The sequence below is a fragment of the Periplaneta americana genome, chromosome 3 (assembly GCF_040183065.1).
Source record: "Periplaneta americana isolate PAMFEO1 chromosome 3, P.americana_PAMFEO1_priV1, whole genome shotgun sequence".
NCBI lineage: Eukaryota > Metazoa > Arthropoda > Insecta > Blattodea > Blattidae > Periplaneta > Periplaneta americana.
This window is the reverse complement of record NC_091119.1, coordinates 121,981,208-122,008,266: the sequence shown is the minus strand read 5'-3', so window position 1 is coordinate 122,008,266 and position 27,059 is coordinate 121,981,208. Positions and strand designations below refer to the sequence as shown.

Below are 27,059 nucleotides of genomic sequence, written 5' to 3'. Positions count from 1 at the left end.
AGACGATATAACAGAAAAATGGCTGCAAACGAACACAGGAGGGCATTTTGTGTGCTAGATTTTCACATATCCAAGTCTGTTGTCACTGTCTGCCGTGAAAAGGTGTATGGCCCTTTCTGTTTTGTCGAGGCGACAGTCACAGGTAATTCGTACCTAGACCTGTTACAGGTATGGCTTCTTCCACAACTGGAACAGGACATCGAAGGTCTCATTTTTCAGCAGGATAGGGCACCATCCCATTACCACTTAGATGTCAGAAACGAACTGAATACACGACTTCCAAGGAGATGGATTGGACATGCTGGCAGTGAAGATTTAGAATGTTTGCATTGGCCTCCACGTTCCCCCGACCTCACTCCTTGTGATTTTTTTCTGTGGGGTTTTATAAAACAACAAGTGTATCAGCCACTATTACCACCTACCATTGAGGATCTTCATGTCCGCATCACAGAGGCCATTGCACTGGTGGATGGTCCAATGCTAAAACGTGATACAGACTTGATGTGTGACACAAGGAGCTCACATTGAGCACATGTGACTTACTTACGGTTGTGAACCAATGTTTCTCTTTGTTTCATGTTTCATAGTGAAAAAAAATTAAAAAATTGTTGGAGTTTCTGTTTCTGTTGATACCAATTTCATGTTTTCTAATTTTTGCGGATTTAAGAGTAGCACATGTGATTTAACCGAATGGATAACAAAAATATTTGAGTTTCTCTTTCCATTGATACCAATATCATGTTTCTATGTCTCCTAACGATAGTTATTCAAGTTTGTAATCGGAAAGATCATTTATAGTAACACTGTACTTCGAATCAGGCAACTTCATTCCAGTTTATAGATAGCTGGAATACGAATCCTACTGATAAGCAATGATGACATCATCCTTATCAGAAGACATCTTCCAAAATCTTTGTAGCGGTCGCGTAGTGCGAGCTTCTTATCTATCAGTCGCTGCGCGATAACGAAGCTATCAGTTGCATTCCGATAGCGCCGCGATATCGTAACACCGGTGGGAGACCGGACCATAGTCCTCTTGGACCGGCCTACATTGTGGGCAGTTTTGAATGTCATCAGTGTTGCCAACTGCAATTTGCGAAAAATCACTATACGCTTACAAAAACTCACCAAATATGTCATAAAACCCACCAGATTTTCTTTCCTATAGATTATTTTTGCATTTCATTCTTAAATAATGCGCAGATAAAATATAATATTATGAATAATTATTAAAAATTATAACACACACTACTCCGTCTTAGTGTAGCCCTAATTTCAAAATTGACTGAAATTTCCATCCTATTTCTAATTTTGATTTAATGATAATACGTGATAATACTTTGAATCCACTTCTGAATTTTACCAAGCAAAACAAAGACTCTGACATTGATGGCGCGAACTCGGTAATTCTTTTAACGGGTTTTTGTTTGATGCCTCTCTGTACTGGAAAACTTTACCCCAAACATCAGTAGTAATGCTGAAATTTTTTCGTTTCATTAAGTTTATCATGCGCCACTATACATACTTACACGTTTTCAGTAATTTTTTGGGCTGTGTTGAATTAAGAAAACCTTGATTTGTTGTAGAATATGATGGAAACTTAGTCTAGCAAAATTTTTTCCATACATTCATAAAGTCTTTTCAACAGTTGCTTGATTGGAGAACAATAAAAGAAACGCGCCGTCATCGAATTAATTTTTCACTTTGTGTATTAAGACTTTGCTCTGTTTTCAGTTGCAGCCATTGGGTTGTTATGCGGGTAACTGCACAATACATTCATAGACATTTAATATTGCAAGACAAGTATTTTGAAATGATAATGACTATCGTCGAAAGAGTCTTGTTTTATATGCAATCTGCCTTACAGATGTGTTTGAGAATTATTGCAAAATCACTAAAATTTCCACTGACATTAAAATAAACTAGATTTCCCAATGTCCACCGTGTAATGAATTTTAGCCACTGACATAAGACCAAAAAAAAAAACTAGATTTAGTGAGTAAACCACCGTGTTGGCAACACTGAATGTCATTTTCACGCGTCCAAGTTAAATCTGCGTCCGGAAAGAATGTGAATCACCATTCCCTCTCCCTCTGGCCTTTGTGACCTGTGAGTAAATACTAAGCTGATAAAGAGGTGTTCGTGCCAGCGAGTTGTATGAGATAGTGGGGAATACACGTGTAGGCCTATAGGGGTGCTAAAGTGTAGTATCCGTGTAAATACTGTTGAAGTTTTAATATTATGCACCGTATTTCTTACACACATATATTATATTATGACACCCATTGCATTATCTCTTGTAACATGACCTCACTCAGACGAAGTAGGTTGTATATGTGTACTAACAATTAGCCTAGAGCAATTACAGCTACTAGCGCTCGTCTCGCATTCACGGGACGCAAATTTAACTTTGGGGCGTAAATATTAATTAATATTAAATATCAATTTTTCATGCATTGTTTTAATGTGTAAAGTTGAAAGAAAAGTTGAACCGTGTAGATGCACCTTTACGTATGTGTGCTGCCCGTCTTGAATTTCTATTGGTGGGTGTTTAAGAACGATGTTTCTTATACAAGGCCTAAGTTTACATTCAGTTTCGAGATTTAAGCATTTTATGTGGATCGACAAATTTTTTTATTGTTGTTTATGGACAAACGGTACAAATTACAATTCGAAATTCTACTTTATTCTCCCCTCCCCTTTTTTTTGTCCCCGACTACTTTTTTCGCTTTAACAGGGTTAGCAGCACAGACTCCGTAGATCTGCTGCACATTCCGACTGTTTTGTCTTTCTAATTTTTAACAGCCGATTCTCTTTGCTAATAACCGTAAAATTCATAATTTTCAAATAAAAATATCAAAAGTTTCAATAAGGTATATCTTATAATAAGCGGCTGCAAGTAAAAATTGCAATGCAACATGCTATTTTAGAATTATTGTGTGCAGAGTAATTTTAAAACTCAAATACTGACTTGCGTCACGAAGAGGAGTACAAATTATTCATAACCCCAACTAACTTTGAATATCTGACCACACCGACAAATTGTTTGGAACATCCGAAGATGAATCTGCTCATGCACTTACATTGTCTACTCTTTGATCAATTTAGCATTAAATGTTCACTATTTTTTCTGGACCGAAAATATAATACCGGTACGGGCTGCTACGAAGTGGCTGAGGTGAGGAGTGAGTTACCTTCCCTGGACCAAAAATGCGATATGGCGTTGCTACTAAGTGGCGATGATGCGCTGAACATTTACCAGTCTAAAGCCGGCAAGTGACTTGAGCAGAGCATTGTAATGTAACACCAGCATTCTCTATGGGTAATAGCTAATCAGTGCAGGAAAACGAGCGACACGCCGAGCTGTTCAATGTGAGCATGAGTGCTCCACTCGGTTGTCGATTTTTTCGCAAATCCCTTTGTTGAGTGTTATAATTAAGGAGCGGATTTCTATGTAATTAATTATTATTTTTTCGTGTTATGAAACACAATTAACAATGTTAAAAATTCCGAACATTAAGTTTCAAGTTTAAAACCCGAATTTTGTTTCACATAAAAACACATATTTCCACAAAACATTATTTAAATATATATTTTCAGGAAATCTATTATAAACACATAAATCTTGGAGTTTTTTTACTTAAATAATTTTTTACAAGAACTTTTAAACATTTTAAAACTAAATCAATTATGTCACTCAGAAGTATGTTATCTTTTTTAAGAATTCTTGGTTGCTTCGAGTTTCTAAGCGCTGTGTGGTGTATCCGTGATCCATTTTTGTAATACTATGGCCTCAAGTTCTGAGAACTGCTAGGCAGCATATCAGTGTTATTATTAGAGAATAAATTAACGTGGACAAGGAGGAGAGATCTTGCAACACATAATTGGGAATGTTTATTGTTGCTGAAAATTATTTCAGTCCAGCTTTGTTTGTGAAACACAACAGATAAGAGCTCGCGTATGAACATTATTTAATTTTAAAAAATCTCTCGCCTCTCGCTCATGTCCATCAAGTAAGGCAAGTGATTCCCTGTTATCGGGCTTCGTCAATCGATATCCTTCAAGATATACTGAAAGATGGTTGTTTAAAAAATGATTTGGCTTTCCTATTAGCAAATCTAAGCTTTTTGTGTGATACCATAAAAAAAAAACGAAACATCCAAAAACCTGTTGTCTGAAACAGGGAAGTACGTGCCGTGGAAATTAAACTAGACTCGCTACCAGGTTCAGAAGTATAAGTACTAAGGGACAAATTCCAGAATGTGTTTGGGAAAAACAGTGGATATAAAAAAATGTGTAAAGTTGCTCAAGTATTGGAGGTTGTGTCTGTAGGTGAAATTGACGGTGTTTGTGTTTGTGACATTCCTCTCTTTAAATATGCACGTCTGACGTCCTGTGTTGTGGAAAGATCGTTTTCATAGTATAAGTCGTTGTACAGAGATAATCGGCATGCATTTGTGATGGAGAATTTGGAGATGACCTTTGTTGTTCACTGCAATTCTCGGCCAACTACTAGCACTCAAGTGTGGTTGGTGAGTACTTAGTAACATTTTTTTTTTCAAGCTAAGTAAGGTATTTTTGTCATATTAAATATATATATATATTTTTTTTTTCAGCAAATATTTTCGTACTTTTCAGCACATAAAAAAAAATATATTTAAAATTTTTAGCACATAAAAATCCGCTCCCTATTTATCATGACCCATGTCATTACTTTGGACGAGTAGTATTGAGGAGACCATATGCATTTATTTATTCATTTATTATTTTTTTTCATATTATGAGAAATCCCTACATTTTCTTAAAATTAAGCAAAAATATCCCTCAATCTCTTTCGGGCCAAAATATTCCTACAGCGAGGGATTAATTCCTCAATCTGGCAATTATTGAATTAGTGAATTATAGAATTAGTTGGATTGCAGCTCTTCGATCGCAATGATCGCATGAATATGCAGCAACGCTAGCTAAAATTGCGTCAACGTCAGCATGACTCAGTACTCTAGTGCGCTGGAGTGAAGGATCATTTAAGGAGAAGTTGCGAGCAAAGATGCTAGGGATTCCCCGGGGAGGAAGCCCTAACACACGTGTCTACTTTCGTATAAATTGTACAGAATAAAGTTAGAAATATATATATATATATATATATAAAATAATAATAATAATAATAATAATAATAATAATAATAATAATAATAATAATAATAATAAAGGATATATTACGTTACTAATTCAAATTCGAAAATTATGAAAGTATTAAATTACCTGAAAATACCCGAAATGTCTTAATACCCGCTGAATTACCCTCCGACCACAATTTTACCACCCGAAAATCGGGTAATTACCCGCCGATTGTCAACACTGATAGTTTCTGTCCTTATCTGTTATCTCTGTCTTCCACGTCTCGTGCACCGTGCACCGTGTGACAACGTCCGTCGTACTGCTGCTAACACTCAAGGCGGTGTTGTGTAAACGGTTACATGCCATCTGCAACAAAGGTATCTACCTACACATGTTCGCACTGAGTCTATACGCTTGGAGAGTAGGTCACATACCACACGGACAAGGCAGAGAAGTTGCCTATAGATTATGGCGTTGCCACCCGAAGTTCCGGTGTTTTCTGACTCTACTAGTATATTATCGACACCCATCTTGTTTGTTATCTACACTTTCAAAATTACTTTCTCCTTAATAATATCCTCTCTTTAGTAATACAAAACCAGCGAATAGGGAATTTCAAGTAATGACACTTCGCTTCGGTACCTTTGATGTAGCAGGACTGATTTCAATTCCCTATACCCTGACAAAACCTTCTATTCGTATATGCTCTACCTTATGATGAACCTCCATTTTTAATGTTTTTTCTATCATTATGCATATTTTGGTCATTTGATAGTGCATGAAAGTCTGTCAATAATAATAATAATAATAATAATAATAATAATAATAATAATAATAATAATAATAATAATAAATCACAGTCTCTACTAAAGTTTTAGATGTCACTTATTCAGTTGAAGACCCTTCTTTTGATTCCGAGTGTGAGTAGGCAATAAAAGAAAAAACAAAAACTAGACGTAAGTACTAACAAAATTTATCTGACAATTTTAAATATGAATTTATTGAAAAGCAGGAATATGTCACGAAACTTACAAGACGAAAGAAACGTAGTAATTACGATGGAAATATATTACAAAAGATTGAAAATGTTCGAAACAGTGATACAAAAGGATATTTCAGGAATGTAAATATGTTGAAAACTGCACATATAAAAACGTTGGACTATCCATTACAGTTTTACTAGGTACTTAATTAACAGAAAAAATGAAACAGTTACTAGATGGAAAGATTACTTCTATGGTCTATTAATGATGTTTCCCAGGTTATGGATGATTTCGATTTAAAGTTGAATGTCTAGTTGAAGCACCTACTTTATTAGTAGTCGAAAATAATAGAATAGATAAATTGAAGTTATATAAAGCTACCAGAAGCGACAGCATTAGCTCCGATATATGGAAATTGAACAAACCTATAATATATATATATATATATATATATATATATATATATATATATATATATACAGGGTGTTTAAAAAATACGGGGCATAATTTCAGGTATGTATTTCCCACATGCAGACAATCAAAATAGTTCATTACAACATGTGTCCGGAAATGCTTTATTTCCGAGTTATGGCCTTCACAACATTGAAATTCACCGGAACGTTTTTCTTTCCGCAGGTCGTTGCCGTCAAAGGAGACATTAAGAGGGCACTCTGACAGTTCATTCCGAGGCGACATGTATTCAAATCAAGAGCTGGCAGAGATACACTTCATGTACGGTAAGGCAGACGGCAATGCTGCGCTGGGTCGTCGTCGTTTTTACCAGGAGAGGTACCCACAGCAACAATGTCCAGATCGGAAGACATTTGTACATCTCCATTATCGTCTGTGCGAGTATGGAAAATTTAACTCTCCTGGCTTGGGAAGGGGACGACTAAGATCTACAACTCCAGAAGTACAGGAGGAGATTCTGGAGGCTGTGAACATGACTCCTTCTATCAACACACGAAGGGTAGCATTGCAAGTCAATGTTCCTCATACGACTGTCTGGAGACTGTTGAAAGAGTATCAATTGTATCCTTATCATTTGCAACGTGTACAGGCCCTGTCACCAGCAGATTACCCTGCACGAGTTAGGTTCTGTCAGTGGTTCTTGCAGCAGTGTGGTGTAAAACCGAACTTTCCTGCCTTAGTATTATTTTCAGATGAAGCACAGTTCACACGAGATGGCATAACAAATTTCCACAATCAGCATGTATGGTCGTATGAAAACCCATGTGCAACTGTTCCATCTCATCACCAGGTGCGGTTCTCCCTCAACATGTGGGCCGGTATCATTGGTGATCGATTAGTTGGACCCCATGTACTTGTAAACAGACTTACGGGGCAGGTGTACACAAACTTCCTGGAAAACACCATTCCTCATATTTTAGAAGACACTCCACTGATCAATCGTCAACATATTCACTTCTTGCATGATGGCGCTTCTGCACACTTCAGTCGTACAGCTCGCCGGTACTGGGATCGAAGGTTTCCTGATCGATGGATAGGTAGAGGTGGCCCAATTGCTTGGCCTCCACGCTCACCTGATCTGAACCCTCTCGATTTCTACTTGTGGGGCCATTTAAAATCATTGGTTTAGTCGCCTCCGGTGCCTGATTTGGAATCCCTTCGGAATCGAATTGTGGCATGTTCTGAGGACATACGCAATACTCCTGGAGTTTGGGATCGTGTTCGCAGGTCAATGAGACATCGATGTGAGGTCTGTATTCAAGCAGGAGGTGGACATTTTGAACATCTTCTGTAATGACAACGACCTGCGGAAAGAAAAACGTTCCGGTGAATTTCAATGTTGTGAAGGCCATAACTCGGAAATGAAGCATTTCCGGACACATGTTGTAATGAACTATTTTGATTGTCTACATGTGGGAAATACATACCTGAAATTATGCCCCGTATTTTTTAAACACCCTGTGTGTGTGTGTATATATATATATATATATATACACAGGGTGGAAGGTGTTCAAGGTGTTCAATGCAGAGGAGTATTTCAGGCCTGGTAGGTGGTGTGGCGCCAAGGTACTATTTTTCGAGACCAGATGGCGCCAGAGCATTTTTCTGATTCTCATATTATCGTCAAATTTTGCATTTATAAAAAAAATCATGTTTTATTCATATTTATGTTACTTTCACAGTGAAGTCTACTCTTCAGACCTAACAACCTCTTTATCTTTGCTATCAGGAAGATGCTCCAATTTTGTTTTATACAGGGTGATTCATGAGAATTTACTGTCACTTACGGAGCTTATTTCCGAAGACATTCTGAGCAGAAAATGTCATATAAACATGTGTCCTAATCTCAATATTTTCAGTTACACTAATTTGAAATTTTTAGTAAAATACCTTTTTTCCTTCAGTTTTAAAGGTAAAAGAATATTACAAATAGAGAATGAACTATTCAGAAGTATCATTTCTTTAATTGGCTAGTCTTCTGAAGCTAAAAATGTGTTGTTAATTGCTTTGTACAGATTTTATTTTTCAATTTTCAACTAAAAATTACATTATTCTTACGCACTTGTCACAAAAATTGTTACAAATCATACGACTTTAGGAACTTGATTCTTTACAGTTTAATTATGTATCTTAATGTACAGTCTTGAAGAATTTACTAGAGTGGCGTGATTTGTAACAATCTTGTGATAAATGCGTAAGGAAAATGTAATTTTGTGTTTAAAAATGAAAAAAAAAAAAAATTCTGTACGAAGGAACTATGGAATTCACAACACATTTTTATCTTCAGAATACTAGCTAATTAATGAAATAATACTCCTGAATAGTTCATTCTTTTCCTGTAATATTTCTTTACCCTTAAAACTAAAGAATAGTGCTATTTTACAAATATCTTCAAATTAGTATAACTCTGAAAATATTGAGATTAGGACACATGTTTGTATGACATTTTTTGCTCAGAATGTCTTCGGAAATAAGCTCCATAAGTGACGGTAAATCCTCGTGAATCACCCTGTATATGACTATACACAACCAAGTAGCTTATGCTTCAAAACTTCAGAGTCATGGCATTTTTTTTTTTTTTTTTTTAAGTAATACACCACTGGTTCAATGACAGCCGTTTTAAGGAACAAATCCTGAGCATATTATGAATGGACATGTCCTCTATCATTTTGCCCCTTCAATCATAGATTTCCCAGAAATTATTGTTTTACATGATACCATGCACTTTGTTTTATCCCATTAATTTATCTTTCAAACACATTTTATACACGGCTTCAGCCTACATTAGAGTTCTCAGTTTCAACAAATAATTTTGTAGTATGTTTATGGTTTAAGAATATTTTAATATCGTACTTTAATTATTAATAAATCATCTTCAATAATGGATGTACACTGTTTCCATACACGTGCTTCAACTTTTGGCCTGACTACAGAGGAGGTAAGGGCAGTCACCTCGTGAGGAAGATCTGATGTTGACATTGTCTACATAACCGTCTTCACTGCTGAGGAGAAGGGGTGTTTCCATGCATTGGACAAATGCATATTTACTGCAATCTTGCAAAGTTGATTTCCCAATAAATAAAAGGAAATAACGTAAAATGAGAAAAAGGAAAATTTTGCTCCTTTAAGGCACCTTCCACTCTATAAATTCCAATAAGTATGCTCATGTATAATGGAACCACAGTAATTCATGATCTCTATTTTTTATACATTATTCACTTGTCATAGTTTATTTGATAGCATACTACGCTTACTTATAACATAATTATATAAATTATAGCACCATATTAAGACGCTTATCCTACATCATCTACTTTATGACGTATATTCACAATTTAAGAAGGTTTATACTTTCCGCTTAATTCTACGATCCAAATATTGGAATGCATCAGCTTTTAAATGTTGCTTAATATTGGGCAATTTTTAATCACGTGTAAGTGACATTTCTATCTATGGTTCTATGATTATGATCTTATACATAAATATTACCCACTTGTTTTCTTTTATCTGGATAAATAACATTTGTCTACAATACACTTGTATGACATACATTTATAATTTAAGAAAGCTCTATTTTGGTTTATCACATATTTCAACATTGTTATACACAGTTTAAGTTTTTAGTTTCTGGTATTACATATATCACTAATTGAGTAATCACACACACACTTACTGTCAACTCATTCTAATTTATAATTTGTTATACAGTATTCAATTTTATTCCATACTGTGCTTTTCCATCCATGTTTATTACATTAATTTCATGATTTTAGTTATATTTTTCGTCACTTGTCTTTCCAGATATTATTGACAGAATTCTTTTAGCAGATATTTTTTGGTTCTTGTACACTTTTTGTAAAAATATGCATATTTAATTTTTCCCCATTAATAAACAAGATAAACAGTGGTTACTTACAATTATTTCCCACATTCATACATTGTTGCGTAAAGTATACATTTAATAATTTACCCATAATCAACCTAGTGACGATAGCAAAGCATTTGTTCATAAAAATTGTTTAACTCTTCTTGTATAGACAATTTTTAATACTTTTTTTTATTAAATATGCATCATTTTCCAATAAATTTTACATGTAGTTTTTGTCAATTATTTTTAATCATTTATTGTTCATTCATGCTTGTTTTAAACTTGTTTATTGCAATACGTTTAACATGGATTTACTTTCTTTTATACAGATATCTACTTATTAGTCTGATTATGCCCGTAATAAGGACAAAACGTTCACTAATATGTATTAGTAAAATAACTTTTGATATTTTGCTACAATAAATAAGTCAAAGACTGAACAATCAAGACTTCACATTTTCGTATTATCATAATACATTTTGATCCTTACACAACAGGAGACTGCGTCATTAGAAACCTATAATAAGACAACTACATAAAATAGCGCATCATTATTATCAGCATTAAATAGTAATATTATGTATTAATACCAAATTACAATTTTAAAATCTTGTTATACAGAGGTCCACACCTGTGGAGTAACGGTTAGCGCGCCTGGCCGCGAAATCAGGTGGCCCGGGTTCGATTCCCGGTCGGGGAAAATTACCTGGTTGAGGTTTTTTCCGGGGTTTTCCCTCAACCCATTATGAGCAAATGCTGCATAACTTTCGGTGTTGGACCCCGACTCATTTCACCGGCATTACCACCTTCAACTCATTCAGACGCTAAATAACCTAAGATGTTGATAAAGCATCGCAAAATAACTTACTAAAATAAAAAAGTTATACAGAGTGTAAATACAATATTTTCTGCTGTCAAAAGTCCAGGTTCATGGAGATCTCAAAGTTCAAATTATACTCAACCCTCCCTCTTCCTCTAGCCAGTCAATAAGCTACCATACCACCATCATTCTTATAGCTTGTTACCACAGATTTTGAATTAATATTATGTAACATAGAAATCTGTATTTTATCGAAGATAAAATTAGGAACAAAAGCTCATCCAACACTTGTTCCACAACAATTAACATGTGTTCCGAAAATTTGTTGATACTAATATTTACGCGTTAAGTTTATGATTTGTTGATACTAATATTTAAGAGTTAAATTTATAAGCGAGTGAAAATTTAAAGTGTAGCGTTAATGAAAACAGACGTTTAAAATGTAGAATGTACAAATATTTGAATATATCATAATAAGTGAATACAAGTGTAAGTTAGCAGTGTTTCCTCGAGTGACTTGATCCGTACTGGGTGTAATGTTGCAACGTTCACTCGATCATCCAGCGACGATAAAAATCCCAGCATGCTGTCAACGCTTCCCATCCACTGCTGCTGCACAGGTCTTCTACACATTGTTTTGTAAGTAATTAAATTTCCATTAAGCTATTAGAGATCCCATTGTGATTTTTTCTGGCATTATTAGGAATACTTCAGTGCACTTAGTAGGTATTTTTTTTTTTTTTTAATACAGCTATTTCACATTGATATCTAAGTTTTAAAAATTGAATCATAAGAAATATTTGTAATAATTATATTGAAATCAGTTAGTAAATATTTAACAAAAGACGTAAGTTATTTCAAGCTTTTAAATCCATGTTTTTTTTTTTTTTTTTTTTAATTTAACATCAATATCCACAGAAATATGACGATTGAAATGTTGCATTGTGCGACATTTTTAACGGATTTTAACATACAATATTTTAAAAACATGTGGACTTAGGTGGAAATAAAAATACACTTGTTACTTTATTAGACTCATAGAGTTGGTAAAACAATATAAACGTAATCAGAAATATTTGTACAATTTTGTGCGATTTGAAGTAGAATGACTCAGATATGAATATATATATTCGTTCCTATGAAGACTGCTCTCAGGTAGTAATGTTCTGTCGATTTAATGACGGTAATTCGAAGCATTTGGCCTGAGGAAGCTAAGCAGTGAGGGGTGTAGTGAGACTGGTTTGCATAGAGAAGCATGCACAGATTTGTCCATACACCGGCATACGACTGCTCGCCGCCTGACAACAGATTATAGTAGGTAGAGGTTGGAGTGGGACCGGCCTTCATAGGAGCTCTATATGTTCAATGCTGCTGGTCTCAATTTTTTCTTAATAGACGAAAGTAACACGATTCTATGGAATTTTTCGCTTTGAAATATTGCATTGGTGGTGATGGTGGAGGTGTTGCAGCAGCTGCTCTTGGTGATAATGGTTGACGATGTGAAGATTAGGTAGGCCGATTGTGCCACCTTGGTCAATGCTGGCAGTGACACAGGATTTTTTGTTGTATCAATTAATATTCGTTTCACAGCTCTTAGATAAGTAGTTAGTCTTATTCTTAATTCATAAACAATGGATGCAGTATTGTGCATATTCGAAGTGTCATTGTCTATTAGTCAATAAAATTGTAATTTGGGCTTTTTCGTATTAAGAAAAAAACTTGATTGCAAAAAATAATCGAATGTGCAGTGCATATCACATATAATTCCCAGCTCGGTAGGAACTGATATGCAATTCTTATTTAATGAATGGAACTATTACTTCTGAATGCAAAAAAATCACACAGTGGTTACATGCAGATTAGTTTACCTCCAACAATAAAATTGTGAAGTGGGTGGAAAATTATTTAAGAAATTAGTATAGGCTAATAACGATTTTCTAGTGTTAATATGAAAACCTAAGTGGTATATTACCTAGTTGACTAGTTTCAACTTTTGTATCAGTTATCCTCAGAACTGATGATGATACGAAAGTTATATTCCACTTAGATTTTCATATTAACGCTAGAAAATCATTATTATATTAAATTCTTAAGGGATACAAATTGTTAAAAGAGTGTAATTAAGATGGAAAATTATTATTTTTTCTCTTTGTTTTTATTAGAGATATTCTTACGTGACGTGAACTTCAGCAGATATTAACAACGAAGTAGGTCTACACTTGCTATACCGGTACTCTCGTAATATCAAAATAACTCATTGTACATTTTAATGAAACAGAATTTACTGGAAGAATATTAATTAAAACATATTATTAAAATATTAAAGTATATTTCTTACTATAAAAGAACTGAGTAGAAGATCCTACATTATTCTTCAAATTGATATTAATGAATGACGAACTAAGTGCAGTATGTAGGATATTGTAATTGCACCTTTTTTGTTTCAGTTTTTCTGTCTGTCCAACGAGAAATGACACATATGGAATAAGGGTTGTTCTCTTTGCTAACGATTTTATTTCTCTGGAGAATATCACTGAGAACGAAAATAAACCTAACAGAGAAATGTCAAGGAGTGGGAGACATATTCGATCATCAGAAAATTCTGAAAACCAAATACACCTGGAGAAGAACGAAAATAAATTAGACAGGTATCCTTCAAGGAATTGGCGACAGTTCCAATCCGCAGAGGCAGAAGACAAACCTGAAACATCTGCAAGCCAAATACAGCCATTTCGAGCACGAAGAAACTACAATGAAGACCGGCAAAGAAGTTCCAGAGGTGGGTCTCAGAGAGAATCATCGGTTCTCTCTTCACAAGCAAATCAAAGACAAGGAAGAACCCGTACATACGGCAATCTCAATACAGTTTCAAATGAAAGTAATGTTAACAGATATGCATGGCTTGAAGAACTTTCCGAGAAAGATGCACCAGTCGTTGCAAAGATTTTAACTAATGAGAGATCAAAATTTGAAAATATTCTACGACAGTCACTTCCACCTAAGTTGTTAGGTATAGTTTTAAAAGTCATGTCAAAATTCTGTGCGACTGATTTCGAAGAAAACAAAGTTTCACTCCTATCCCAGGCTTGTAAACACAATTTTCTTGATCAACTTTCGCAATATATAGCTCTTATCCCTCTTCAAGGAAGAAAAGAGGAGATACAGGAAATCGGCAGATTTTTGGAAGACATTGTGACTTTCACTGAAACAATCATGTCCCACTTGCCAACACGAGCTCAAGAATGTTTCGACAGAATTTTTACAGTGACAAGTTTTATGATAGAGTATTATGAAGGTCATCATTCTGCTAATTTTAATGAAGAAGTCAAAATGAGATTTGAAAATCTGAAGACTTTACACGCTGCTTCTAAGACAGAAGTAAAAGAAAAGAAAATTGATGGAGTTGAAAAAGGTAATGATGGCAGAGGAGTAAGAAGAAAATATGGAAGAAAAGAGAAGCGTGACAAGTCATCTGAGTTGCCACCTAATGAATTTCGGGTTATGAGCTTATTTCCAACGCCCCATGAACTTGTTACTAATGAGTCAGCTTTCATAAGACCAAACATTATTGATGGAGCATACGACAGTGTTGAACATTATTTGGATGTGCAATTTCGTTTGTTGCGAGAAGATTTTATGGCCCCTCTGAAAGAAGGAATTTCAAACTATGTCAACAGTGTTAACAAAGAGGATGTGAAGAAAATAGACAATATTAGAATCCATTATAACGTAAAATTTGTTAAACCCAAAGTAACGAGAGAACATCTAGGTGTGGTCGTTTGTTTTGACCCTAACAATAAATGCAGAGATATCAAGTGGGATATTTCAAAAATATTCATGTTCGGATCACTGTTGCTTTTTACGAGAGACAATTTCACCAATATAATATTTGCAACAGTTGTAGAGAGAGATGCGGAGGAGCTGAAGAAAGGTAACATTGTAGTAAAATTCGAGGGTAGTGATGTGACAAATGACATATTCAATCATACATTCCTAATGGCGGAATCAGAAGTGTATTTTGAGCCTTATTTCCATGTCATGAAGGCGCTGAAAGACATGGGGGAATTCACATTTCCAATGGAAAAGTATATCATTCGCGTCGAAACATCACAGCAACTGCCACAGTACGCAAGGTCAGATAAAATAATTCAAATTAATAATAAGAAGATTTCTCTTTTGGATGATAAGTCATGGCCAGATGCACAGGAATTGCAATTCGATGTTTCCCAATACAATGCTTTCAAAGCTGCTCTCACAAAGGAATTTGTTATAATTCAGGGGCCTCCAGGCACTGGAAAGACTTTTCTAGGGCTCGAAATTGCTAAAACACTTCTTCAAAATTCCAAATTGTGGCATTCTTTTTCGGAAGATATTAGACATTATGATTCTGAAGATGATGAGGAAATCGAAGTATTTCATTCAATTTCTAGTTCGTGTCCTATGCTAGTCGTCTCCCTAACAAACCATGCCTTAGATCAGTTCCTCGAAGGACTGGTTCCCATGACCAAAAATATGGTGCGCATTGGCGGTCAGTCAAAAAGTGAAATATTGAAAGCCATCAATCTAAGAGAAAAACGTATACGGGAGGCAGGAACGATTCAGTTGACAAGAGTAGCAAATTATGTGCTTAAGTGCATGATGTTATCCACAAAAAGAATTCAGTGCGATATGGAAGCAATCTCTAGTCACAGAGGAATTGTTTCAGTGTTTGTTCTCAGAAATGAGGGAATTCTAGGCCATCATTTTCACAATTTTGAACATGATGGATCTGCAGGAGCAGAAGGAATGTTCTTGGAGTGGCTAGAATGTGGCAAGTATGATGATATTCATGATGCACTTACATATGATGCAGAGGAGTTCATAAATAAAGCTTATCAGGCAAGAGATAATAAACTCTATGCAGAATGCTCTGAGCTGCAGTCTTATCTTATGGCTACTAACATTCCATGGAACTTAATAGAAAGAGAAATAGCTGCCAACTCTGATTTATATGACAGCTTGCATTATGGAAAATATGACCAGAGAATTTGGAATGACTTGAAGTCCCTAAAACGTTTGCCATCAAGATTCAAAGCCATGCTTACTGAATTATATGACATGAAAGATCGTAATTATTATCCCATTGTAACTCTGGCATTAGAACTAGATGAACTTGATAATAAAATAAGAGAAAATGAATGCCATATGTGTAATCTCAATGAGGAATGTCAGCAAAATCCAAATCTTGTTTACAAGATAAAGGCTCTGGAAAAAGAGAATGAAGGATTGAAGCTGAGGTCAAGTTACATCAAAAGAAACTTGTTCTATTACGACGGGGTTCCTGATGAGAGTATAGCGGAGCAACTACTGCAGCAGGAGGATCTCTGGCAGCTGCAGGCTGATGAGCGGTGGATAATATACTGGTACTGGATGCACATGCTCAGGAGAAATCTTCTCCTCAAGATGGAAGAATGGCAGAATGACTTGCAGACGGCCTACCGTATAAAAGATGAGATCCAGGACTATAACGATTTGCAGGCACTCAAGAATTCCAAAGTGGTTGGTATGACAACAACTGGGGCTGCCAGACATCATAAATTACTTCAGGATCTGAAACCAAAAATTGGTGAGTAGAATATAAATTTGTGTAATGTATTTACATTATATATATATATTATGTTCAATGCAACGATTTGCAAATAATCTCAATGTAAGTATCGATTCTTTTCGAGTGCCAACAGCAGTGATGCTGACTTGTAAAAAAAAAACTTTAGTGTTAATGGTGATGGGTAGTGTTAATGACAGGTGAAGATATGGTTATGAGTGGTGGTTGCGGTGATGGGTAGTGGTAGCAACAGCAACAGTAATAGTAGTGGCACGGCAGGGAAAATGACTACTTGCAACGTGGTTTTGGCAGTGGCAGCAATAATAGTGGTGGTGCTAGTTGGTTTGGTGGCAGTAATGATGGTGTTGGTAATGACAGTAGTGATGGACATTTGCCTCTCATTTACCATTAATTAGTGGAATAAATTATAACTTAGAGTATTAATACCTACTTCTGAGATGACAGCTAAGTATTAACATGAGACAATCTCATTGAATTCAATGTTTTCTTATTTCTACTATCTGCCTTTTCTTTTTTTAAGGTTTGCGCAAGATAGGCTTTTTCATTATTGGGATGCCATGCATTTTTTTAAAGTGCTTCAATAAAGTCTTTCATGCAGTACTGCAGCAAAAAGAGAGTCGAAAAAAACGCAATTCGGCCAGCTGACTACAAAATGGTGGACAATTAATATTGGCTGCTATTACTGCAGTACTGTCAAACTAGGTGAATTGAGACAGATTTTAGATATTTTGTTCTATGTTGTTTTTGCAGTAGTTCTTTTTACTATTTTTTTATAATCCAATAGTGCAATTCATATCTCAGAATGTATTTGAGCATTTGATTACATTTATATACCTCAAATGTGTCTTTCTTTGTTCAGAAATATGTTGTCTCATGTCACCTCGTTAGTGGGGGTGACTTGAGACACACATGGAAATCAATAATTGAAATCTCAAATAACACTGCCATTGCGGTGTAATGAGACAGATATATTGTTTTTTTTTTTTTTTAATTTTTTAACGCCACAAAAAATCCACAAATTTAAAAATCACTTAAGAACTACGGTACCTAATATGCAACATTATGCATAAAAACTACATTTAGAAACAAATTTAAGATAAATGAAACACAAATATAAACATAGAAATGTGAAACAAAATGTCAGAAATAAAAAAATCAAGGACATAATAAAGTTATCATTTCAGCTCTTTCGCCAACAACCTCTGTTCCTCTTCTTTCATGCCAAAAGAACAACGTGCCATGTTTTCTTGAGGGAGCAAGAAATGCAAATGAATGCTGTTTGAAATTAACAGCACAAAGTTTATGTTCTCGGTCTGACAAATATTGATCACCTATTGTGAAAGATGGCTGGAAAGGTTGTCTCCAAAGAGAAACTTTTTTTCATCAGAGTAAAGTCGCTGGAAATACGGCAATACAGACATGAACCACTCCTCAAATATCTGTTGATCAAAGCAACCAGATTTTGTTCAGTTGTGTCGTGTTTCTGGAGGGCCATTTTGGCAGCACGATTTTCAGATGTGGTCGGCATTGTAGCATACATACAGTGACAACAAAGTTCCATCAGCACTGCCAGAAAACATGTCTGAAATAGCTGCTTTAGTTGAATTATGTTTTCTACATGTTTTAACTTATACCGCGCTTTATTACAACTTTTGTGTGACCAGGACCATTCACGAAGTTAGTTCCATCATAGTTGACAATGAGAGATTGCAGAAATCCTTGGACGCTCTGCTTTAAGTTGTCAAAGTAAGTATTAATTGTTTCATAGCTCACTCCTGCCCTAGCACGATTAATATTTCTTTTCGTTAGGACGTTAGAGAGCCGACGGAAGAATGAATTTGTCCACTATACTCCCAGTTTGTTATTTCGGAACCTCTTTTCGTTTCTACCTCTATTGTCCAGGTAATCTTTTACTATAAATTTGGTGATTTTAGTGGTGAACAGAAATTGCCATATACTTGCGACAATGATTCTGTCAACCAATTGTTTTTCACCTGAAGTTAAAACTCGACCTCCAGGCATCTTAGCATGTGCCTCATACTCGGCATTGTACAGAATCTTCGGTCATGCCATAATTTTCAGCAATGGCCCTTAGGGACTGATCAAGATGCGTACGGATGAGTTCCACTGCTTTCATTAAATTCTAAGGGTCATAGTTTCAATAAGATTTTGATTCAAACCTTTTCTTATAAGCCCTTGACATGTCTCATTTCACCCCACGCAAATAGCTAAAACCAAAATCTGCTTTAAATACGAATGTAGGATGCAAACCAAACAATGCGAATTTTATGGATCGCCAGTAAATACATTTCTTTCATATAATAGTACTTAAAAAAATGGTTGCTCAATATAATCATTGTTAGTGAAATATGCAGAAGTTTAACGAATACTTATAATTTTAATAAATGAAGGTCAATATTCATGATGTGTTTCGACGACTTGCCGAACCTGAAACTTGTTTGTAACTGAAGTGATACCTCCCTCTGACCATATGAAGCAATGGAAAAAAAAATCGCAAGCTGATTTAAATAATAGTATGCAGATTAGGCAACATTAAACAGAGAAAGGCACATTTGTCTCAAGTCACCACGCAGTCTCAATTCGCCCCATTTGACGGTAATAAATTTAACATTAAAAGAACCGAACATATGTTAAATAGTTTAGACTTTCATGATATTGACATGGAATTATTATTACTAGACGATTATAACAGTAATAAATGTTGCAAAAGACCAAAACACGCATTCTGCCATGATGGATCACGTAGCAAACTCGTAAAGCAGTGGTTGCATTCAGCCAGGACAGCGCAAAGGCAGCAAAACCATTGAACGCCTGACTGACAGCACTTCGGCTTCGCTCTAAAAGCGATCGCCATTTTTCGTAGAAAAATTTTTTTTGTTGCACTTCTTTCAGCCCCTCACAGTTGCTGCCACTCATAAAAAATGAATAGCTGAGTTAGTGGTGCTGCAGCAAAAGTGCAAAACGTATAACTTTTCAACTTCTTTACTGTGTTAATTTTTAGGAAATTACCTGACTGACTAGTTTCGAAGTGTTGTTATTCATTGTTCAAAGCCTAGTGAAGGGCCCGCGCTATCTTCTGGTTTCCTGATGTGGTGAGGTGTGTTCATGATTGTGTCGAAAAGGGTGTACTTGAAATTTAGTTGAATGTTCAAAATGTGCTGGGCATGTGTTTTTGTATGTGTGTAAATTTCATATTGTTCTAGTGTGTCAAGATTCTGTTTTTTTTTTTTCGCTGGATGTGTAGTAGATCTATTAAAGACATAGACACGGACATGAAAATACTACACATCCAGCTAAAAAGCCGAAACTTGACACTCTAGAACAATATGAAATTTACAGACATACAAAAACACACTTCCAGCACATCCTGAACACTCTACTCAATTTCAAAACACACCCTTTTCGACACAGACATGAACACACCCCACTACAACAGAAGATAGCACGGTAGAGCCCGGACGAGAAGTTATGGCACCAGCACGAGGGACGCATTTTAGTTCGTTTGCTTGGACTCGCCCTTACACTCAACTGGAGGGGTGTTGGGTTAGTTGGTTACTAGCATTCCGAGTGTTCAGATCGTTCTGCTACTAATGCTATTGCTAATACTGAAAACATTGTCCTTCTGAGCGCCCTCATTATGGCATTGTCTAAGGTGTGAAATCATAGTGTAGTTCATAGTCAAGGACATGAAATAGCATACAGTGTACGGAAATTCATGTTAGAATGGAATACCAATTCCATTGAAGAGCGTGTGTGCAAGAGTACTGGCTGCCACTGGTATTTCAAAGCGAACCTTGGCAAGAATCAGGAAAGAAGGGAAAAATATTGAGGCAGGAACAGCAGATTGTTTCTCCAGTCCGGAAAAATCACAGCAGAAGGAGAAGATTGTAGACAGTTTTGATATGGAAGTCCTCAGAAGACTCATCTATATATAATTTCTACGCTACACATAAGCAGAGGCCGACTCTGCAATCGCTTCTTCCAAGAATGTATATCAGTTTATCTTATGTGAAGAAAGTAGAGAACAATTACATGAAAGTGAGCACGTGATGGACAGTATTTTGGAGAACATTTCCATAAACTTAGGGACATCTGATGCCAGCACAGATCAGTCGTCTGATTTGGACGGAGAATAAGAATATGAAGATGGAATATCGGGCGTAATTCCATTAGGTACCTTCGGACTCTTAAGTAGGAAAGTGGTGATACTAAGGTAAGACGAATGTTTTTAGAAAGAGATGAAACGCATATGCCTGCCGCTCTGAGCTTGAGAACCGTAACCCAAACAACCCCCACTCTTCTACCCTGCTGGCCGGCAATTTAAAACTTCGCGCAGGTTGGTGCCATAACATCTCATCTCAGCTCTATCATCACTAGGCTTTGGACAATGAAGAACAACACTTCGAAACTAGTTAGCCAGGTAATTTCCTAAAAATGAACACAGTAAAGAAGTTGAAAAATTAACCAGTGGGAAAGATTATGATAGAATATGATTAATACTATTGTACAGTAAGTGTGAAAAAAATATTGCTAAATGTGTTCACTTTTTTAATCTGGTTACAGTGTTTGTGGAAGAAGCAGCTGAAGTGATGGAATCCCACATTGTTGTGTCTCTGACCAACTCCTGTGAACATGTCATACTTATTGGTGAGTGTTAATAATTTAATGGGGCTAGGCAGTAGTTGAAGTACTGATACAGGACATTCACAAATTAATTATAAAAAGTAAACTCCTTTAAGGCAAAGACCATTGAGAACACCTAAGCTTAGATATTTGGGTAATCTAACAGGGTGCAGTGGTACTGTATTGTAAACTCAGCAGACAAGAGCTTTCATAGCATATAAGGCTTTGTAATAATAATAATAATAACAATAATAATAATAATAATAATAATAATAATAATAATAATAATAATAATAGTAATAGTAATAATGTAACTTCTGAACCAACTGTAGTGTCGATGACAAATGAGTTGAAAAAGTACTGCTGAGTTTGAGTTCAATTCACATCTGCTAGAGAGCAGAGCACATCACACTATAGTGAAATCTCACCAAATCACATCTGCTAGAAATCAGAGCACATCATGCTACAGTGAAATCTCATCAGTTCACATCTGCTAGAGAGCAGAGCACATCACGCTATAGAGAAATCTCACCAATTCACATCTGCTAGAAAGCAGAGCACATCATTCTATAGTGAAATCTCATCAGTTCATATCTGCTAGAGAGCAGAGCACATCACACTATTGTGAAATCTCACCAATTCACATCTGCATCTGCTAGAGAGCAGAGCACATCACGCTACAGTGAAATCTCACCAATTCACATCTGCATCTGCTAGAGAGCAGAGCATATCACGCTACAGTGAAATCTCGTCAATTTACACCTACTACAGAGCAGAGCACATCACGCTACGGTGAAATCTCACCAATTCACATCTGCTAGAGAGCAGAGCACATCATGCTATGGTGAAATCTCATCAATTCACATCTACTAGAGAGCAGAGCATATCACACTATAGTGAAATCTCATCAATTCACATCTGCTAGAGAGCAGAGCACATCACACTATAGTGAAATCTCACCAAATCACATCTGCTAGAAATCAGAGCACATCATGCTACAGTGAAATCTCATCAGTTCACATCTGCTAGAGAGCAGAGCACATCATGCTATAGTGAAATCTCACCAATTCACATCTGCTAGAAAGCAGAGCACATCATTCTATAGTGAAATCTCATCAGTTCATATCTGCTAGAGAGCAGAGCACAACTATTGTGAAATCTCACCAATTCACACCTGCTAGAGAGCAGAGCACATCACGCCATAGTGAAATTTGACCAATCATCATTAAGTCGTATACTGTTGCAGAACATACTGGGTGTTGTTTGTGGTTTCATGAATCTCAGTTGGCCGTTTCCTCTCGAAGGAAATTCAGATATCGCAAGGAACTACCTAAGAAGACAGACTATTGGTACATGGTACAATCTTTTCACTGAAACCGGTTGTGTACTTTCGTAGTATATAGGATACAATATCAAAGTCGAGCTGGAGTTGGAGATGACCCAGTGGGACAAGTGCATGTGTATCAAACTTATGTTAAATATGCCAACTTAGACTGGAACATTTCCAAAATAACATGTGAAAATATTTTAAAACTGCTCTGCCATTTAAGCCATAAGTTACAGATGACAGATACTGTAATGCAAGTTTTGAGTGATGGGAATAAAGAAAGATGACATGAATTTTGTGCTGAAATGATTGACAGGATGGATACCGAAGATAAGTTCCTTCATAAAACTGAGTTTAGTATGCGGCTATTTTACATCTCAATGACAAGGTAAACCGTCATAATGTGAGCTTATGAGGTTATACGTGCAGTATGCACAGGATTCTCTTAAGGTAAATTTAATGTATTTTGTGCACTAAGTTCTGTTACAAGTTTGTGATCCATTCTTTTTGCTGAGAAAACTGTAACTGGCATTAATGACATGGACATGATGGAAAACTACAAGTATCTAATGTCACAATTACAGGACCGTATGAACAGGAAGTTCCTGTTTCCAAGAGACTGTGAATTTCCACACTCCCATTACGAGGTCACATCTTACTTCAATCAATCACACTATGCATGCTTGAATTGGATGTGATGAAACAATAGTCTGGCCCAGTGGTGATATTCAAGAAGTTTAACAACCAGTTCTCTCGTGTGTACCTATGTTAAACATATACGTATATGTCCATGGTAATTGCAAATATTACCTAGAAACAATTTAACAACAGGTTTGTCCGAACTGGTGTGAACCAGCCGAATATCACCAATAGTCTGGCCAACAAAGTTTCCTGTTCTAATATAATATCACTTTCAAATTTCACCAAAATTCACACCTACAACCAAAAAACTCGTTTCAACAGTTCAACAGAATTCTCATAAAAACTTGGACATTTTCTGATTAACATGCAGAAAACCGCATCCAGGTATAGTGTCTCTATAATTTGTTATTTACATCTGAAGTTGTAAAGGTTTCATGTGGACACCATGTACATTTGATATTAATTATTGTTGGCATTGTGAGCTTATTAATCCTAAAACAACTTACTTATTACTTTCCTTCTACAATTTCAATAATTTATTCGTCATTTTCAGTATTATCATTAGTGATGAAAATTTTCCCCTTGTGAAATTTTATTATCTTATTTTGTTAAGTTTTATATTATTGTAATAATATAAATTTATTATAAATTTTCCTGAAAAATTTCCCTTATTGAGCTTTTATTTTTAGCTTATTTCTTCTGCTAAATTTTACAAATTATTATTGTACTGATGTAATAAATATATTTTCCTGAAATTCCTTGCTATTGTTAAGCAATTTTTTGACTTATTGATTTTGCTAAGTTTTGTAATAGTTATACTGATATAATTATACATTTTCCTGAAAATGTTCCCTTCATTAAGCAATTTTTTTAAGTTCACTGATTTTGTTAAGTTTTATAATACTGATATAGGCTAAATGTAAATTTTTCGGAAAATTGTCTCTTTATTAAGTAATATTTTTGGGTTACTGATTTAACAAATTCTTAGATGTGTATTATATAATCATACATTTTCTTGAAAATTTTCTCCTTATTAAGCAACTTGTTTGGCTTATTGATTCTGGTAAATTTTATTGTACTGATATAAATGTTCTTGAAAATTTTACCTTGTTTATAATTAAACAAACTTCAAAGTGGCGCTGTTCTGGAGTCAATATTGACACAGCCAACAAACGTTAGACCAGACTATTTAAGACTTAAATTTGATAAACTGGTGGGTAATGAGAATACTGAATGAACATCATGTGCAGCTCTAGAGGCTATAAGCAAGAAAACGAAAAATTATAAAAATGTATGCGGAAAATTTTCCGTTTCACATCACTAGTTATAGTGGTATAAAGTAAGATGTATTAAGGTTGAACTGTAATGGGAACTCAAAATGCGAACCTTAAGGCAAATCAGAATGATATGACATTCTTACACTAAACATTTAACCCAACAGATTTTTAGCCAGTATTGTTCATCACGTGAATGCTTGCTTTGGCGCAGAATGTCATGACAAGAATACAGGATTCTAATGCAGAAATGCTCAATGCAAACTCTACCTGCGTCTGCAATTCTGTTTTTGCTAACAACCCACCTGAAACCTCTTACATTTTTATATTGAACCTTAACTTACTTTAGAAGGATATCAATAAGAATTAACTGAGGCATAAGTAATACAGGCAAAATATATTTTATTATTGTAAATTCTTTCTCTGATTATCCAAAAATATCTGCTTTTCACATTACCTGAGCATGAGCTTTTGCTCCTTCGGATATCATCAAGTACATTATTATGTATAATCAGAAGAAAATAAATTATTATTTATAAAAAAAATACTCACGCTCGTAAAATTATACCCGAAAATCGGGTAATTACCTTCCAATAGGCAAGCCTAAGCATGTTGCTTAAGGGTCTCACTTGATATTGAAGATGGCGAGTTTTGCAGCTATACATGATTCTAGACTCCGCCCACTTTACGCCTTAAGTCAAATTGTTAAAATATCCTTGAACTTACAATGAATTATATTAATTGCTTATTTTGGTTACCGGTATATTGTCTTTATTTCTGATTACACTACACCCCACTCCCAAAAATTGGTCATACCTCAGCGATAAAAATAGGTGATTCTTAACGAAAAAGTTGCGCTGATTTTGAAAATCACCATAGAAATCTCCTATCACGTCAGGTTAAAAAAATATAAACACATTTAGAATTTCACATACGCAGTTTCAGATAAAATATTATGTTAGATTAACTTAATTCGTATGATACAATTATATATGATATAATAATGTATTCATGCTAGGTTAAGACTAATTCACAAATATAGTTTTATATGCATACAATAATATTTGGGCCATATTTTAAGGGAACATACCTGTAACTTTGCTTAAAAGTGTTTGGTAGTATGCGATTTTCTCTTGTACTCCTGTCTGCTCTCTCTCTCAAGAAACCAACAGTAATTCCCCATCATTACTGGATCCTTACGACCTTGATACCATTTCTCCATGATGGAAATGTCTTGATGAAACCGTTCCCCTTTTTCATCACTAACATCACCAAGATTTTCCGGAAAAAAATTTAGATGTGAATGATGGAAATGCACTTTCAAAGACATTCGACAATCCATGTAGCATTTCAACAAATATGACAACAGAGTTTTATACTTTTCTTCTTTTGTGTTTCCGAGAAAACCACATACAACCCTTTTAAATGATTGCCAAGCTGCTAATTCAACCGTTTGTAAATTTTTCTCAAATATTTCGTCCTCCATGAGTTTTCTGATTTGAGGTCCAATAGAAATCCTTTATTTCAATGTTGTGTGTGTTATCTGTGAAAACTTGCTTTGTAAATATGCAAATCCACTATCGTCCTTGTTCAGTGCCTTAACAAAATTCATCAGCCCAAGTTTTATGAGTAAGAAAGGAAGAAGAATCTTATCAGGCTGAACCAATGTTGTTTCTTTTACATTACTTTCCCCCAGAACATATTTCTGACGCTTCTCCCCACTGTTGTACCACATAATGTTTTTCTGTAGCACGGCTGTCCCACAAACACAAAAAACAACAATATTTTGTGAAGCCCCCTTGCAACCCTAGCAGCAAACAAATTACTTTAAGGTTACCTACCACATATCTTTCAACAATGAGCCTTATATTTTAAAACACGCACAATCTTTGTATACTTTCATAACTTTCTTTTGGACCTACAGAATGGAAAAGTGGAACAGATGGAAATTCATTGCAATTATGAAATAACACTGATTTTAAGCTAAACTTAGATGAATCTATAAACAATCGCCAGTCATCTGGATTATGCTCAACAGGGACGTATTTTGCGGACTACCGGGGCTACCGGCGGTAGCCCAAGGAAATTACAAGAGAAAAAGTTTATAATATAACATAATGTAATAATTTTGTATTATTAGTTTTACCACAGTAATTAAAATTAAAGTAATTGTTAGATTTATATGCGCTCTCTGCTCTCGAAAAGAAACAAGTTGTCAAGGCGGCATCACTGGAGAAACCGCTTGCTACGTGAGGTAGCCTGTGACCGTACCGCAACACGCTGTCCTTCGCACAACTGCCCATCCCCC

At 35.4% G+C, this 27,059-nt stretch overlaps 1 protein-coding gene across 1 annotated transcript in view; it reads left to right on the top strand.

Moving 5' to 3' along the window:
* The window catches only part of LOC138696479 (NFX1-type zinc finger-containing protein 1-like), a 108,014-nt gene that overhangs the window by 19,553 nt on the left and 61,402 nt on the right, over window positions 1-27,059 (top strand). Inside the window, exons 2-3 of the mRNA XM_069821492.1 lie at window positions 13,707-16,864; window positions 21,449-21,532. Coding sequence (XP_069677593.1) covers window positions 13,822-16,864; window positions 21,449-21,532 — 3,127 coding nt within the window. The 5' untranslated portion in view covers window positions 13,707-13,821. The remainder of the gene's footprint in view (window positions 1-13,706; window positions 16,865-21,448; window positions 21,533-27,059) is intronic.